Below are 18,910 nucleotides of genomic sequence, written 5' to 3' on the forward strand. Positions count from 1 at the left end.
TAGACATGCAGAAAGCATGCCACGTGCTTTCCACTATCATGGTCTACCTGACTGCCTTGAAATAGGGTCTCTCACTGAACTAAAAGTTAACTGTCTTGGCTGGGTTACTTAGTCAGCATGCTCTTGGGATCCTCCTGTCTCTACTCACCCCACTCCCATCATGCTCGAGTTACAAACATGCACAGCCACATATATTTATAGTATATTCATATATAGTAGATATAATAAGTATTTATTTTATATTTTATCATTGTATATTATATAATTATATATTTATATTATATATACTATATATAATTTATATATTTATATTATATATACTATATAAGATATAGTATATATGATTTTATATACTATATATTAGATATAAATTGTAAAATATATATTTTACATGTTATATATCTCTTATTATAACATATATTTATATTATAACACATATAAAATATGTTATATATTTTAATTTTTATGTAATAATTTATATTCTTTAATGTTATAATTTATTCTAATAGTCTTTTTTCATTGTGAAATATGGTTTATGGTAGAATATATCAATGAGATGATACATTTTCAAAGGCTATGCATATAATTTTATAGGAATTATTTCAGTACTTATTCATTTTACAAAATCAGAAATTCTAGGTGCCAGTTGTGATGTTTTTTCCTAGCCAAAATCCTCATTAGTATGTAAAAGTAGGGATTTCAAGAATACAGTACCCGCCACCCACCCCCACAACTGATACGGCTCTAAAATGTTCTAAATAGTTGTATGTTGAATCATAAGCAATTAATTCTGTCATCTGTCTGTCTACCACAGGAATATTCCTTAAACATTAGTGTCAAGTATGTGGTTGCAATTAATTAGTAAGGCCTCTGAAGGAACACTATGTGCTGTGTAATTACAGCATCCTTCCCAGACACTGTTCTTTTTGTAAGATGCTGCACGTGACTTCCTCCCCTTTCACCTTTGGAATTCTGGGTCAGGCACAGACTTTGGTCCTTAAAAATAAAAGAGCCTGAAAAAGTGACCTCATCTTAGTTCCTAGAATGTAATCGCAGATCAAATAGCCATGATTCATAAACCAGCACAAAGGGCCCTTTGCTTCCCAGCAGACCCCAAGAAGGGCAGAACAATGGCCCTAAGAGCCTCATCAGGAGCCTTGTTCTGGTTACCTTTCTCCTTCCTGGATATCAATAGCCTTGGAAAGTGCTTTCTACAGCATGTCCAGTGCTGTGCCTAAAAATAGCCTTGCTTACACACACACACACACACACACACACACACACACACAATGCAAGTGCCTCCTCTCTAGGAGAACCTTCAGAGTAAACAGAAAACCTCACACCCTCCTAAATAATGGCCTTAAGAGCAGAGGTCTTGTCCTCCTTCTAGCTGATTCTAGCTGAACAAATAGCCACGCCCACTAGCCTCACCTGCTGGAGTCTGTGCCCAGACACAGTTGCAGCAGAGCTGGTGTAAACAAAGATCCAGTGCAAGAAGCCAGCACTCATGGTAAAGAAAGTAATTCCTTTTCCTTCCTGCAGGGTTTTGGAAATTTGCCCATTTGCATGGCGAAGACCCACCTCTCTCTCTCTCATGAACCTGACAAAAAGGGAGTGCCGAGGGATTTCACTCTGCCCATCAGTGATGTCCGGGCCAGCATAGGGGCTGGGTTCATTTATCCTCTGGTGGGAACGGTGAGTACCAGACTTCAAAGCTGATCCCAGTTTGTGTTGCTGTCACGTCTTATTCACGCTCTGCCAGCTCTACGAATCTCACAGCAGGATGGAATTTACAATATTTGCTGGTTTTCTTAAGCATTCTTCCACCAATAACAGGGTGAAAATACACCTCTGCCATCTCGGGCCAGGCCCTTCTATTTTCAGATCATGTGTTCAGGAGCCACAGAAGCATAAAGTGAATTTCCTTCTGGGAGAGAGAAGAGAGTGAGTGGTCTCGAGATCTGTCTGTTGACTCAGCAGCAGTGTGGCCCAGTGACCGACTTCACCAACTGTCTCACATTGCCGCAACTCAGAGTGACTATATTGTACTTCTATGGGCAAGTTGGGGCTGGCTGCTCACAGTCGCCAGGACCCTAACAGCTACCCCAGGGGTGAGGGGGAATCAGTGGCCCACCCTCTGTTTCCTTCTTCAACACATCTTGTGTGTCCCTTTGGGATGACATTACACATACATCTTCTTCACAACATGTTATTGAAAAGTATGAAATCATATAAAATTGTCAAGTGGGGACATTTCACATTCAAACATAAAAGGAAACATTTTAGTGTAGTGGCTTTCGGGAGTCGCACTATTATTAAGTAAAGTATTAGAAAAAGCCAGTGGTGTACACCGTTAATCCCAGTATTGAGGAGACAGAGGCAGACAGACCCCTGTGAGTCTGAGGCTAATCAGTCTAATCTACATACCGAGTCCCTGCTCTATATAATGAGACCTTGTCTTTGTGTGTGTGTGTGTGAGAGAGAGAGAGAGAGAGAGAGAGAGAGAGAGAGAGAGAGAGACCTTGTGACCCTGAACATAGGGAAGAAGCTGATTGGTAGACGGAATTGAGTCTAGTGTCAGCTCATTTGAAAGGTTGTGGGGACATAGGAAATAAGTCTCTTAGAAACTTAGATGAAGCCAGGAAGATGGTCCTGTGGTGAATCTCCCATCCCCCACCTCCATGGCCAGGCTAAGACCAAAGCTGTCCTGCAAAATCAGCGTGGACTCTTTTCCCCCAGCCTGTTCCTGGGCCTGGCTCTCTGACTTATGACCTGTAATAAATGAATGCATGGAACAGCCCTGGAGCAGCAGCAGCCGCTCACAGGGTTTCCTGGAGTGAGCCATCAGTGACATTATCTCAACTCGGAAATTCCTCCTGTGGCCACTCTCAGGGACAGAGGGAGTGTCCCTGCCTGCCCGCAATCAGGCCTGAGGAATCAGGAAGGAAGTGAGGCCTAAGTAAAGGGGGTCCAGGAAGGCAGGACATTGTCACTTGGAGGCAGTGACTGGCCTGCTCTCTGTGACAGTGCAGGAAGCCATATGCAAGCTGGGCAAATTCCCCCAGGAGGCCAGGATCTCCTAATAAGGGTGGAATTTACTTTCTTTGACTGCACTCTGGGCCCTACCACAGACTGCCGGAATGCATCAAGCATTCATCACGCCTTTGAGAGACGTTGTGGTAACTTCCTGGTGGGATGACTAAGGAGAAGGAATGGGGGGTGGGGGCGGGATGACACTGGGGGAACTGACCCCTGCAGGTGGGAAAATTCTAGTTGGATGAATCAATGTTATGCTTAATCATTCCACATTCAATTGCTATCAGGCATCTGAGATACAAGGCCAACCCCCAGTCCCAACTCCCTGACGTCCACAATCAGAACCGTTCTCCATACTTCAATAGAATTCATTCATTCATTCATTCATTCTCTTATTCAGCAAGTCATTAATAGTACCTCCAGCATGCATGGGGAAGAACGGGGTCCCTTACCTCCCTGTGGGTTTCTGGTACAGAGACTCTGGTAAATAATGTCCAACATGGACAGAACACTGTGAGCTTTAGAACACAGGGGCAGGTCCCCTCTTGGTGTGTCCTGAAGGGGGGCAGATAGCCCTTCTGTACCTCTGCTGCTGCATAAGTCTTGAAAACAAAGAATTCCAGCATAAGCCAGTCCACCCGTGAGTAGTAACTGGGTTCAGCTTGACTGGTGTTGGGAAATCACATGGAAAAATGCTAGAAAGGCGTCCCCTCCTCGTCCCTTCTGGGTATTAGCTGCTGGACACTTACCTGAACGTCCTTCCTTCCTGGCCTCGCTGTCGCATGTACTTTTGTGGCTGAGCTGTCACATCACATTCTGTTTGGTAATTGCTTTAATTGGTGCCGATTAACACTTTCTAATGGCCAGTGTACGGCCAGTGTGGAGGCTTCTCTGGCCCATTTCACCTCCCCACACTTTTTTATAGAAACCCCTCCGCTCACCGTGAAGACTTTCTGGATGTGTGAGGGTAGCCAAGTATTTCTTTCTATAGTCACTTTCTTTGTTCCTATGTAAAAATGCATTCCTGGGCTGGCAAGATGGCTCAGTGGATAGAGATGCTTGCTACCAAGCCTAACAACATGAGTTTAATCCCAAGGACCCATATGGTAGGAAGAAAGACCCTGTTCCTAGAAATTTTCCACAGAACGCCACACATGCACGCACACACCCATACCCCAAATTAATTATTGTAAAAGAATGTAAGGAACTTACTCCTATGTGCCCCTGCTTCTTTGGGATGACATTACATATACATATTCTCCCCAACATATTATTGAAAATTATGAAGTAATAAAAGATTGTCAACTGGTATAGTGCACACCTCAGTGCCTCTTTTCCTAAGAAATCATTTGCCAAATGCATTTTTTTTTTGAGCAGGGGCAAAAGGAGCAAATATTTTCTTATAATTTTCCTAACCTCAAATTTTATAAACTACTCTATTCCTTGGAGCTGGTGATTTATAATAGCCAATAAACCCAAGAGCCTGTATAACTTTTCAAAAAATAACCTCATGATGAAAGAGATTCATGATATATATATCAGGTGTTCTCTGTCCTATCACATTGGTTCAGCCTTTAATTATTTACAAAGCCTGTTTAATTACTTGGCATGAAATATTATTTACTCTGTAAGCCATATATGTGAAGTAATGTTGGAACATAAATTCCTTAGAGAAAGGACCAGAAAGACCACACCAAACCGTTAGTGTGAAGCAGCGTATATCACTTTTATAACATGAAAAATATGATAAGTGGGGAAATGATAAACCATAAGCACTTAGAACAATATTTAACTTGGGCCAAACACTTTCAGGAGAATCAGTTTCCCAGCGTGTGGGATCTGACCCCAGGTCTCGGTCTTGCCTGTTTGGGCTGCTGGTCATGTTCTGCAGGTGGCGTGCTGCGTTCAAGCAAGGGGAAGGAGCTGACGTGGCCCTGAGAGACATGTTCTCTGAAGGTGGTGTGTTTGAATCTGTGCCGTGTTTATGTAAAGGGAGGAAACCAAGAGATTTCTCCCTGGTCCCGTGCTCTTCTTACATTCGGTGTTGGGGTGGAGAGGGGGGCAAAGGACTTCTTTCTTCTCAAAGAGCTTTCCTAAGCAGTTACACATTTCCAAAACAGCATGGAGAGGTATCCAACCAAGCTTGAATTCTTAACAGATGTCCATGTGAAGTTGGCTTTTTCTGTGACTGTTTTTCTTTGATATCACATCGAGGCTTCGAACAAAAGACTCCAAAGGAATTTACAGTGGGAGTTCTTTCTAGGTGGCTTTCTTGGCTGGTTAGTGGGTCTCCCTATACAGCCCAGGCTAGTCTTGAGCTCACAGTTCCTCTGCCTTCTAAATGCTGCCGTTGTATGAGTTACTATGCCTAGACTGAATTCTTTTTTTTTTTAAGCACTGTGGGGTTTATGACGTACAGGGCTGGGGGTTTTTTTTGTTGTTGTTGGTTTGGGGTTTTTTGTTTGTTTGTTTGTTTGTTTGTTTGTTTGTTGTTTTTTTTGAGACAGGGTTTCTCTGTGTAGCCTTGACTGTCCTGGAACTCACTTTGTAGACCAGGCTGGCGTCCAACCCAGAAATCTGCCTGCCTCTGCCTCCCGAGTGCTGGGATTAAAGGCGTGCTCCACCACGTCCTGCAGGGCTGGGGGTTTTTGTGATAATCTTGACTGGAATCTTGGGCTTTATTTAACAATCTTACAATTCATCCAGAACAGATTGAGCCATCTAGTGGTATTTATGGGGTAGTTAGCACCATATAGGGCATCTCTAAGAGCTGCTGGGAATCTGTCCCAAAGACTCATGAGGAAGGCATACACTGAGGCAGGGACATCCGTGACACCCAGTGGCTGTCCATCTGGTTCCTTCTGTCTTCTAGTCCATTCCCTCTGCGACCTGCCTAAGGAGAATCCTTACAAGATCCTAAAAGAGTATCCTATATGCGCGTGCACACTCTTTTATTCTCTCCTTGTGGGGAGGAGCCAAGGCTGGACCTACCCCAAAGTGGAAGTCTCAGGAACAAAAGCTTCGTGCTGCGCGGTGGTTGCGCACGCCTTTAATCCCAGCACTCAGGAGGCAGAGGCAGGAGGATTTCTGGGTTTGAGGCCAGCCTGGCCCACAAAGTGAGTTCCAGGACAGCCAGGGCTATACAGAGAAAACCTGTCTCGAAAAAAAAAAAAAAAATCAGCTTCAACTTGCTATGGCTTTTGTCTCTCCTATGGGTGACCTGATCTGGCCGCACCGCAAGGCTACCGGGTGCACCCCTGACGTCATTGCCTTAGCTGAGCCCCAGAAAGCAGGAAGCTGCCAGAGCCAATGGGGGAATCAATGACGTCATACCCAGATGACACTGGGTGGAGATTTACTGGACCTGGTGCAGGGGTTGCGGAGTAAACACAGCAAACCCGGGCCTCACCCTCCAGAGGCATTGCCGGTTTGTTCTTTCTCACGTTCCGTTGAACTCCCTCTGTTTTCCCTCCTTGCTCTCTAAGTATGTACTGAATGTAGAGCTGCCTGCTGGGCTGATTCAGGTCAGTGAATTTCTTTCAGCTTGCTGGGGTGCATCCCCACCCGCCAGCCCCTCCACTTCAGGATGCATGGTTAGCCAAGCGCTGTCTAAATTCCACTGCCCACCGCGAAGGTGAAGTCACTCAGACCTTGTAGATTTCAATCGGAGGGACAGCTTGTGGCATTTTCCAGAGATAGACTTTTATTTACACAGTGAGAAAATCAAACACTCCCCAAGCTGTGCTCTAAGTGAGACGTACAAACCATAGTAAAGCGGTGAACTCCACCAACCCAGGTTGTCCATCGGGGGAGCTCACACACAATGTACTTCCTGCAAAATCACCTACACCCCTCTCCCCTGCTCTCCTGCCTCATAGTTCAATGGAGAAACTCTCAACCTGCTTCACAAAAGTTTCCACAAAACACCTTCCCCTCTCTGGTGCCCCTAGCTCCTGGCATCTATAATACCCTGAGTTGGAAATGATGCCGCTGCTGCTCTGGCTTGCTCCATGTGACCTGTAGCCCCTGGCTGAGCCCTTGGCAGCTCCCTCCTCTTCCCTACCTTGGGAGGTTTTGCTTCCCTATCTGAACATCAGAGTTTCCTGCTTTCCCTCAGACATGGCCCTTACATCAGCGGCTTCCTCTTGACGTGGTGTACTGACAGGGTGTCCTCTGCCTGCATGGCAGTGTGCCTCCTTTCAGGGAAATCCCACGTGTCTGGCCAGAAGCAGAGGAGACCTTCCTGTCCTTTCAGCATGCTATGTCCAAGGGAGAGGAAGGGGACTGGTGTCCTCAGTTTCCAAAAACTATTGACCAACAAGAGGAGAAAGCTCTGTGACTCACTGGGCCAGTGCCTTTCGGCTACAAAAGGTTGTCTGGGTCCCATCCCCTTGTTTCAATCTTTTCCTCCCTAGATGAAAGCCAAATTCTTCTCTGCATAAACCCAGAGTTAACTTAAATGAAAGCAGTCCCCATGTTACCTGTGTGTGGTGGCACATTCCACCACTTAAGGAGCAAGAGCGGGAGAGAATGGGAGTTCAAGGCCAACCTGGAATGTGGGGGAAATGGAAAGAGGGGGAGGGGAGAGATGATTCCTCCTGAGTGGCAGGCTTATCTTTCTGTGATGGGTGGAATCCAGCCTTACACTTGCTTGCCCAGCCTTACCATCCCAGACTAGAGTTGAACCTTGTTCTTTTACTTTCTGCATATTTAGCCGCTCTCTGCCCAGCCTGCAATCAGCTTTATCAACTTATTGTTTTCTCTAGTGATTGATACGATCTGATTCCATTCTCTCCCACCTCCACGTTTGGCCTCCTTGTTTTCATTCCCGAGGGGTTTGGTTTGGATTTCAGGCTTAGGAATGTTAGCAAAAATACACCCTTGTTCATTCGAGTGCCTGAGAGACACCCATCAAGTCATCATGTGCTTCCAGTATTTGTCATAGTCTGTCCCTCTTTATCACACTTCCTTACCCATGGGCTTTGCCAAGAATCCTATAATCAGAAGCAGGGGACATTTATGCAAATGAAATAAAATTAAAGCCAAAATGCTAATGTTGCAAAAAAAAAAAAAAAAGTAATAGGCCACCCTCAGAGTCTGTCAGAGGGCTCAGTGGAAAGAATAAATGAGAAAGAAAAGATAAACGTGTAAGAAAATACCCTTTTGTAAAACTCAGACGGCAGTGTGCAGAGAAATTTAACTGATAGAATCTGGAATTCATAACCGTTTACAAGATAAACTGAGTATGTGTCTGCTAAATTAGCCAGCCACGAATACTAGGTTGAATGGGAATGGGAAATGCGCTAAACTGCTCTTGAGAGAATTGGTATCGCTGCCTTCTCTGAGAATCGCTGAGCATTTAATTTGGTGTTGCTCAACTCAGTGATGGGGAGTCAAGGAGCAACTCTAAATGGGTCTAGAAATATAATTTATGTCCGTTTAAATGACCGGGCCTAGAGAAGACCCAGAATAAATTCCTAACCCCTTCACTAGCCCCTTGTCAGAACTTACAAAGACGTCACAGTAATGCTTCCTAGGCCAAGGGTTGGTAAAGGTACTAGAGTTTGCTACAAAAGAAAGTGAAGGCTGGGAGTTTAAGGTGCTGAACCCATTGTGACATCAGTCTCCAGTGGAGACTGGGCACTCCCTCCCCAAGAATCAATTGTGGGCAGTAGTGTAGTAGCCATGTCTGTTTGTACATCCCAACATTCACCTTTCATTGTCCAAACATATCTGTTTCTCCACTGAACACAAAGCAACTGCAGTTCCCAAGCCTTGCCCAGGATGAGATAGAGAGTGGCAGGCTGGGGCGAGTGCTGTGAGAATATACCTGTTCTCTGAATGCTCCATTTCTCTGACAAGCACACATCATTCCTGCCTCTCGCTGCACCCCGGTGAAGCACATTGCCTGTGCTTCCCTTGGATGGCCTCTTAGTCGACCAGGTCATCAATCCAATGTCTCTTGTTAATCCAAGCCCCACTCCCCCTGTACATCTCTTGGTTTCAGCTCTTTGTGCCTTGCTGCAGTGAGACACTCCACGTAGAACAGCAACTTGATTGCTAGCTGCTGAGAATAACCTCACAGCAGATGAGGGAGCCTTTAGAAGTCTTCTGCCATTATGAATTCACCAGCACTACAGCCCTCAAAACAGTCTATAATAGTCTTTTTAAAGAGTTAGGAGTATAGCCTCAGGGGCTCACAAATCCTGTCTGTCCTGGTAGTCCTCATCCAGCTAAGTGTTGCCATAAAACCAGGTCCAGACATATCAACCTTACTGGTGTGTTCAGACAGGGAGTTACATATCGAATATCCCACTATAGAGGAAGAAACGAAATGAAGTATGTTGTCATCCTGTTTCCAAGATAAACTCTATGACCAGCTATAAGAACGTTCATGACAAGTTCAAAACCAGGGAATACCAAGTACAGCTCCATCCCATAACTCTGTTTTGATACTGTCTACCTATAGATCTTGTTAGATGCTATAGGCTAAGGCTCAGACACTTGTGACTGGGCTACCCATCCTTCTGAATGACTGGCTGACTGAAAACCATGGTTCTTACTATCCTCTTCCCGGCTTCACTTAATCTGCCAGGATGACTTAGAACTAGGCGTCATGGCTGACTGCTTTGTTCTGGTTGCTGTGAATGAGACGGGTGAAGGAGAGCTAAGTCAGGTGCGGTCTGGAGAGTCCTGGCTGCTAGAGCTTCTGCCCCCATGGCATTCACCACACTCAGTCTTCAGGGTTCCTTCCAGAGTGTTTGTAATCAATCCCACTCTGCCGTTCCTGGAGATGGGTGGGTGGATGGGACTGGAGGTTCCAGTCTCGCTCCCCTCCTTTCCAGTGATGGGGACCAACTCATGCAAATATTCTACAAATAAGCTCCACCCCAGCCTTACAGTCCTCTCAGAAGTATTTCCTGAGCAGGTACATGTCAGCCCATGTTCCAGAAAGTCTCTCCCTGTTAGAACGATTGTAAGCAAAGAGAAGGGCAGAAGAGATGGGAGCCCTTTAACTCAAGTCTGTCTCCTCTGAGATGTTGTTTAGAGGCATTTATGGCAGAAGAATCAGAGTGTGTGGCCTAGAGAGATAGCTCAGCGGTTAAGAGCACTGGCTGTTCTTCCTGAGGACCCGGGTTTGATTCCCAGCAACCACATGGCAGCTCACAACTGCCTGTAAGTCCAAGAACTGACACTATCATACAGACATGCATGCAGGCGAAACACATAACATAAAGATAAATTAATTTAAAAATAAAAATAAAAAAGAATCCTAGTGTGCTGAGACATGGAGAATGGTGGTCAGAGGGAGGAAGAGGTGAGGAACCCAACTCTAAATGGTGCATTAGCATCTCTGCTGAAGAAGTTTGCCCTCTGGTATCAATAAGTTAGCCATGGAGCACTTTTACAGGACCAGTAAGGGTGTGGGGGGCAATGTTTCAGCCAGTAATGAGCTTGACAAGGCTTGCTGAAGATCAATGTTACCAAGATAAGTGTGCATGAAGACTATTGTTACCTATGGCATTGTTACCTGGGGCCTACTACGATTGTCCTAGCATTTTAAATGTAGAGAAGTGATTTTGATTTTTTGAGTTTTAACTAGAAAGAGAGGATGTCTCAGGCCTCTTACAAGAGAAAAAAAAAAAGTCAATTTTCTTAGAGAGTTGGATCCATAGCATTTGATTTTCCTTATGACCAGATTCTTCCTATACCTATGACCCCCAATATAGTTGCTTTGTTAACGTGAAAGCAGGTATTAATGGAAGGACCTTGTATGAATATTATAACTAATAAAAAAATGTTCCTGTCACCCTGGAAATTCCACGGGTTCTAGGAGCCCTCAGGACTACAACTGAGGATAGCCACCAAATATGTGTAAACTTTCACATTTCCACGGGTGGAAGATATGGGTTGGGGGTGGGGGAGGATGCAACACCATTTCATAGACAACTTAAGCATCCATGGATTCTGGTGTCCACAAATAGGGATCCAGTAATGCTAGATGATGTGTTTATAAAAAGATAAAGGGGGGGGGTATGTTTTGTGATGGTGTGTAGTGAGGTATGGGGGAAGGGGAGTGCCTTGGTGGCCCATGCTGAGGTATCCCTTACCCCTGAGGGACCAGCCACAGGACAGCATAGTATAGAATAGAGTTTATTCAGGGCATGGGGAAGGGAGTCAAGAGGGTAGTAGAGGCAGAGACAGGTAGAGAGAATAGAGAAGTAGAGGCCAGCCTTGAGCACGGGGCGGGGGGGGGGGGATGGGAAGAGAGTTGGAGCAAGAACAAGAGAGGAACAAGTCAGAGAGGAGGGGGCAAGCAGCCCCTTTTGTAGTGAGTCAGGCACACCTGGCTGTTGCCCTGTAACTGTGGGGCGGAGCTTAGACAGAATGCTAACACTAGAGACAGCAGCTCTGTCTGGCTTTCACAGGTGTGCCTGGGATTTCTAACTCAGAACCACTGATCCATCATAGATCAGAAGCCTCTAAAGTTGTCTCAGACTGTATTGACAGTAATAAGTAGAGCTGTCAATGAAGAAGAAATTGCATCTGTTTGAGGCCCTTCTACTTTGTCTGCTCTGTACAGATATTCTGATACATTGTAGTTCCCCATTCTCATCTCTAGCTGTGATGGAGGCTAGCCCAAAGACACTGGAGCCCTTACCCTGTTTTTCTGTCAACTCTACTTTCTGTCTCTTATATGGTTAGAGAGATGCCAAAGGCTGAGAGATAGCGACATCCAAGCTGTAATATCACAGTGGGAGGTGACAACTTTTCTTCTCTGCCTATATTTACAAAAGCAGTGCACATTTCTTCCATGCTGCTCAACTTAAGACACAAGTTTTACATGTCATCCCAGGCAGGGGAAGTTTCAAGGCCAACATGAGCTACCTTGTGACGCCCCATCTCCAAAAAACAAGGGGCAAGTTCTAGTTGTGACCTGATTTTTAGTGTGTTCCCCTCAGTCCTCTCCATTGAGGTTGGTCAGCATAGCTCCCAATCCATGAGGTCATTGGTATTCCTTCCCAAGTTACTAAGTGCCTTTCACACAAATAAAAGTCACTATACTGGTAGCTATAAGTTCTTCACTTCTCAGTGTCATTATAACTGACTTTCCCCCCAAAACAAAGCTGTTTGACAGCTGGAGTCTGTTTTCATTTTGAGGTTTGTCATAAGGAGTGGAATGTGCTTCTGTTTAAGAGTTGGGAACATTTTGGCAGGGAGAGAGAAGAGAAAGTACACCCCACAGAAGGAAGGGAGTCCCTTTCAGCTTTTATAAAAGAAAAAAAAAAAATCCTGGTTTTCTCTTGAGGCATAAGCTAGAAGCTTGTGTCATTGGGGTAGAAAAGATTTCAGGAGAAAAATCCATTACTGGAACTATGTAGCTAGAAAAAGAGATGGTTTTGTGCAGGAAAATAGAGGTAGCTTTTCCAACCAAGAACTTGAGAGTTCTTCCTCTCCTTGGGCAGTAAGTAGTGAAGGGTGCATCTCAGCCACGGTGGGGAGTGTCTGCAGCGCTTTCTGTAAAATATGCCCATAAATCCTCCCCCAGAGCGTCTGAGATCACAGATCCCAGCTGAAGACAGTGATGGAGTAGTAGCGCAGTTCATGTGAAGTGCACTGGTCCACTTCAGCAAGCTTTGACAGCCAGCTCCCCGTCCTCCCTTCCCCCCACCATCGGTGTACAGCCTCAGCTCCCCATACAGTTCCTCTCAGCAGAGACTCTGCCTTCTACAGCTCCGTGAATCCTAGGGTCTCCCATGGAAGTGAGCTTGCTTGCTTGCTTGCTTGCTTGGTTTGTATCCTTTTTTATTTATTTTTAGTGTGTGTTGATGGGGTACTACAGCACCATGTAAAGCCAAAGACAACTTAGAGAGCCAGTTCTCTCCTTCCACCTTTGGTTCTGGGGGTTAAATTCAGGTCAAACACTGAACTAGCTTACCAGCTCTCCTAGATCTTTACTGAGCCCACGCATGATCTCTTTCTGGCTCCAAAAGAATAATTTTTTTTTTTACAAATATAATATATAACTTTTTTAGATAGTTTCCAGCCAGAAATTATTGTAAGTACATCTTATGATTCCATGTCTAAAATGTGTTATGACTTAGAGACCTAATTTGTGCGTAGGGATGAGGTTTCATGATATAAACTGTCTACAATCTAAGAATGCATACAAGTGGCCAGGTGCGGTGGTGCACGCCTTTAATCTCAGCACTCAGAAGTAGAGGCAGGCCTGATCTATATACCACATTATGGGCTAGCCAGAGCTACACAGTGAGGCTCTGTCTTAAAAGAAAGAAAGAGAGAGAGAGAGAGAGAGAGAGAGAGAGAGAGAGAGAGAGAGAGAGAAAGCAGGCTGGAAAGGTGGCTCAACAGTTGAGAGCACTCTCTGCTCTTCCAGAGGTCCTGAGTTCAATTCCCAGCAACCACATGGTGGCTCATGACCATCTATAATGGGATCTGATGTTCTGGCATGTAGGTGTACATGCAGGTAGAATATGTATGTATATGCAATAAATAAAATAAACCTTTACAATTAAATAAAATGCAATGAATGTATAGACCCACAGGTCAGTAGCAGAGCATTTGCCTAGCACTGAAGAGACCCATCTCTTCAACACATCCAGGAAAAAGGGCATAGAAAAGGCAGGGAAAATAAGGAGTCGCTTAAACCAATCATGATAAAATCAAAACTGTTCTCAGAACTAATGTTTATGGAACACTTGAAGTGTTAGGCAGTGTTCAGAGCCATTTGTGTATAGCTGACTCTTTTGCTGTTCCCAGTGTCCTTTCGGGAAAATCGCATCTCTGGTCCTGTTCTGAAAGCCCAGGAAACTTAAGTCTCTTACCCAGCCATAGATGGCAAGTGGCAGGTCAGGATTCATCATTGACTTTCATTCTTAGAAAATGTTCCCATTTTTCTGCTGGGCATGTGGTCCTCTTTTCTGTGAGTTAGTCAAATTAAACTTTGCTTCTGCCAACCAGTTAGAAAGGGCAACTTCAAACTACTTGCCCATTTTGTGGGCAGATGATGTCCAAACCTTTGTGCCTGGGCGTCTGATATTTCCATACTAATTAGTGAAATGGACCACCGGCAAGCTGGCTCAGCAGGTAAGAGAGCTTGCCACACCAGCCTGAAAACTTGAGTTCAACTCCCGGGCTCCTCAGGAGGAGAGAGCTGGCTCCTGAAGGTCGTCCTTTGACTTCTACAGAGTCAAACGCCTCTAGAGGTCTGGGGAGATGGCTCAGTCAGCCAACTACTTACCAGGCAAGCATGAGGACCTGAGTTCAGTGAGCATGGCAGTAGTCACCTGTAACCCCAGCACTGAGGGAGCAGAGTCCTAGAGTTCAACAGATAGTCAGCCTTACCAAACCAGTGGGTTCCAGATTCAGTGACAGACATTATCTCAAAATAAGGGCACCGCCTTATAAGCAACTGAAGAAGACACTCAGCACCGCCCTCTAGCTCCACACGAGTACCACAGAGAGATAAACTTCATTACTAGCGAAGCTTTCTCAAGCTCTTTGTTGAAACCCCACCCCCTTCTAGGACTGACATCTAAAAAAAAACAAAAACAAAAACAAAGGGGCAACGTACAAATGGTAGCGGCACTTTTACACTAAAGAGACAGATTCTCCTCACCAAGAAAAACAACCATCCATACACAGTGAGGTGGCGCTCTGTCCTGCCTTCACTCTCCACAGTAAATTAAAACATGCCAGGGAACCTTCTCACCTATGAGGACAGCTGGACAAAGAATGTTAATTTCACTGCGTGTCAGACACAGCCTGTGGCATATTTATAATGGGCTGAGGTGAAACCTCTTGGCTCACTTCATTTCCATATGTAATAAGAGAGGCCTAGGCAATCTCCCACATTGATTGAATAAAATAAATAGCTTTTTGCTACCAAAGAATAAGAGTGGGGAAGGAGGGCTCAAGAGATCTCAGTGGTTAAGAGCACTGACTGCTCTTCCAGAGGTCCTGAGTTCAATTCCTCGAAACCACATGGGTGGCTCACAACCATCTGTAATAGCCGGGCAGTGGTGGCGCACACCTTTAATCCCAGAACTCGGGAGGCAGAGGCAGGCAGATTTCTGAGTTCAAGGCCAGCCTGGTCTACAGAGTGAGTTTCAGGACAGCCAGTGCTACACAGAGAAACCCTGTCTCGGAAAACAAAAAACAACCAACCAACCATCTGTAATGAGTTCTGATGCCCTCTTCTGATGTGTCTGAAGACAGCTACTTATACACATATAAATAAATAATTCTTTGGGGGAGAAAAAAACGCAGGGAAGGCCCATGGCAGGGAGCAGCATGGGCGGCACCAGAACTTCGAACAGAGCAGCTGGGGACACCAATGGCTTGTATTTTGCATGGCCTGCACTCTTGGTCTTCCAAAAGTTTTGGGTATATATCATAGAAACATGATTCGTTTTGCTTTAGAAATGCCCTGACAGTGACAGCCAACCAAAGTCGTTCTTTCCATTACAAATTTGCACAGTTTTCTGCAGGCTGGATGATATTGTGCCTACAGAGTCTGTCTCATGGATCTCACAGGATATCGTAAAAATAATTATTTATAGGCGTACATATAATTTGCCCTTGCGAGAAAGGAGAGACATGATTCAGGTGTGCCCTTAACCCCACTCCCTTAATTCCCTAACCCCTTGCCACACCTGTAGTGAAGCCATGGATTCCAATGTTGAAGGACACCTGTCCCCACCTGGATATCTTAACCTGCAACAGTTCAGTAAATTCCTACAGGTGTCCTAAGGTGAGGGTGAGTGTGTGTGTGTGTGTGTGTGTGTGTGTGTGTGTGTGTGTGTGTTTCCTGTATATTTTTCCTAAGCCACCATTTCCTGAACCCCCAAATGATTATTTTCTCTAGTGATAAGCACATTGTGAGACTCGAGGCAAATAGGATACCTCGGCTTAGAATCCACCCTTATATAGCAGGTACCTTCATCCCTGGTACACTGATACACTGATGCCCTTCCATTCCACTTCTGTCTTAGGCTTCTGTAATTCTGAACTGGATATAATTGGTATCATTATAAAATCAAACTAGGAACATTGGTGGGTGCTGGAGTTTTGTTGTGGCTGTTGCTTTTCGTGACAATTGACAACCTCTTGAGGCAGAAAATGCTTCCCACTTCCCATTTTGTTGAGTACACCTCATTACTAAATAGTCTCAGTAGTGGGATGCTGTTGCCACCCGGGCCACCTGGTGATTGGCATGTCCCAGAGCACTTTCTGGAGCATGTGCACTGCTGCACACTGTACCGTTCACTGGGGGCAGCTGTGTGCAGCACTTGTGAGTACGCCCAGCTTCCTTTTGGCACAGTGAGGACGGACGCTTCCTCGGGATATTGCATAATACACAGGGGAATCAATGCTTTCAGTGGATGTTTGGCTTTACTGAGTTCCAGACTGAAGCCTTTCCTGTGTTGCAAAGGAAGGTTCTCTAGTCGCTCAAGGAAAGACATAGGAGTTCAGCACAGGGCAAAGCAGGCCACAGTTGGCAGGGAGACACCACCTCCAAGGTAAGGCAGCACAGTATTCATGGGAAATGTGCTGAAACAACTCAACCAATGTATTTAAATAGTAGAGGCTTCCGAGTGTCTCCTTGGCATGGAGTATGCACCCCAGAGGGAACAGTGGAGATTTTGGTTATTGCCAAAATCTCAGGTGCTAGAGTTCTCCCCAAAGGAAATGACTAGCCCTCTTCTATTAGGTATCCTGTCCTGAGGCATGAGGGACCATTCATTAAGCCAGTCTAGCCCACTGAAGACACCCTGTTGCACACAAAATGCCGGAGGTCTGATTCACCTGTTCAGCATATATAGAGGAATGTTGGGTACAAAGCCAAGAGAAAACCACAAAGGCCCTTGCCCTTGAGGAATGAAGAAGCTAGTGAGAGACGCAAGCCTGCAGAGTGGATGGCCCTGCAAGCCATAAGAACTTAACCAGGTAATACAAGACAGAGAGGCAGAAGATACAGACCTTCAAGGCCTGAAACAATATTGCTGATGTCCTTTAATATGGCAAGCCTATATAAGTGGTACAAGAGTTACAATGTGTTATGACACTGGGCAGGAAGGCATGACCCAGGTCACATGAAATTGAGTGCCAAGCTTGGGAATTAGAGTTTATCTTGCAGAGCCTGAGAATCTTTTTTTTTTTTTTAATTTTGTAATTATATTTAGGTACAGAAAATTTAGTGTACATTTAACCCAATTTAGTGGCGAGCTCTTTAGCCTTTTTTCCAGCTTGGCAATGCGAGCCACAGACTTAGGACCCAGGACGTTGCCTCCCCAGTGGCGACGGATCTCATCATATCTGTCATTATAATTGGTCCTAATAGCTTCCACCAGCTTAGCCAGAGCACCCTTGTCTTCCGAGTTAACCTGTGTGAAGGCAACAGTGGTGCATGTCTTCCTGTGGACCAGGTGCCCCAGCCTGGCCTTTCCCTTGATGATGCAGTAGGGCACCCCCATCTTTCGACATAGGGCAGATAGGAAAACCTCCAGCTCAATAGAGTCTACGTCATGGGCAATCACCACCAGCTGAGCCTTCTTGTTCTCTACCAAGGTGGTGACTGTATTGACTCCTGCTCGGAGGTCAGGTGGTCTCTTAGTTGGGACGTCGCCTTTGCCAGCAGTTTTCTCCTCAGCACAGGCCAGTAGCCTTTGTTTCTTCTCTTGCTTTGTCTCTGGCCTGAACTTGTGGGCAAGCTTAAACAGCTGAGTAGGTGTCTGCCTGCCCAGCGCCTGGGTGAACTAGTTAATGGCAGGAGGGACTTTGAGCCGCTTATAGAGGATGGCTCTTTGCCGCTGCAGCCTGATGTAGCAGGGCCATTTGATGAAGCACGTTAAATCTCTTTTGGGCTGGATGTCCTGTCCAATGCCGAAGTTCTTGGGACTCTTCTCGAACAGAGGGGTGACCACCTTCTTGGCCTCCTGCTTCTTGACGATGGCGGGGGGCTGGAGCCACCTTCTTCCCCTTGGCCTTCTTCCCTTTGGGCATCTTGCTCGGCTGCTGGAGAGAGGGGCCTGAGAATCTTAAGTGGAGCAATATAATTAATTATGTTCACATTTTTAGAAAGATTACTTAGGTGGCAAGATGGATGGAACAGAGGACTTAATCTTGTTAAGACCGTAACTGTTATGGCGGGAAGGAGTGGCACACACCTTTAATCCCAGTGCTGGGGAGGCAGAGACAGGCGGAGCTCTGTGAGTTAGAAACCAGCCTCATCTACAATGCAAGTTTCCAGACAGCCAGGAATGTTACACAGAAACTCTGTCTCAAAACCAACAAACAAACAAAAAGATGGTAACAGTTACAAAGACAAAGAACTACATAAGGTCGAGGGAGCTAGAGACAGGAAATCAGGTAGAAAGATACAACAGTACCTAAAATGCAACATCAAGGAAGCTCATTAGACACTCGGGGGTCTTTACTCTTACCTGGGCCTTGAGCACAAATAGTTGAGGGCAAAGACTTTGCGACATCTCTCTTTTCTTCTTAGTGGCTAACAGTACCTGGAAACATTTAAAAAGTGGTGGCCAGGCAACAGGAGAGAAAAAGTTATCTTAAAAAAAAAAAAAAAAAAAAACAGTTTGGACAGAGTGAGCTTGTATTCCTACTTAGAGAATCATGGGAGCCCCGCCCTCACCCACATCCCCAGCATCCTCTCTGCAGTCAAGTTTCATGAGGACCCTGCTCTCCCACCTGTTACATTATCCCAGTCCTGCACAGTGATGAATTTATGGTTTTTGTTTTGTTTTATGGTTTTGGTATTTTTTAATCATGTTAAGAAAAGCAGTTTTACAAGTTCAAGTGCAGACACCAGGACACTTTGTATCCGGTTTAA

General features: G+C 45.3%; 1 protein-coding gene across 4 annotated transcripts in view; it reads left to right on the plus strand.

Moving 5' to 3' along the window:
• Mthfd1l (methylenetetrahydrofolate dehydrogenase (NADP+ dependent) 1 like) overlaps positions 1–18,910 on the plus strand; it is a 202,896-nt gene that overhangs the window by 133,458 nt on the left and 50,528 nt on the right. For all 4 annotated transcript variants that reach the window (XM_085842593.1, XM_021173653.2, XM_021173654.2 and 1 more), the window contains exon 26: positions 1,543–1,695. In XM_085842593.1, the coding sequence (XP_085698719.1) occupies positions 1,543–1,695 (153 nt within the window). The remainder of the gene's footprint in view (positions 1–1,542; positions 1,696–18,910) is intronic.

This window comes from Mus caroli, unplaced genomic scaffold, assembly GCF_978045245.1.
Source record: "Mus caroli unplaced genomic scaffold, Mus_caroli_1 scaffold_9, whole genome shotgun sequence".
In the NCBI taxonomy this organism is placed as follows: domain Eukaryota; kingdom Metazoa; phylum Chordata; class Mammalia; order Rodentia; family Muridae; genus Mus; species Mus caroli.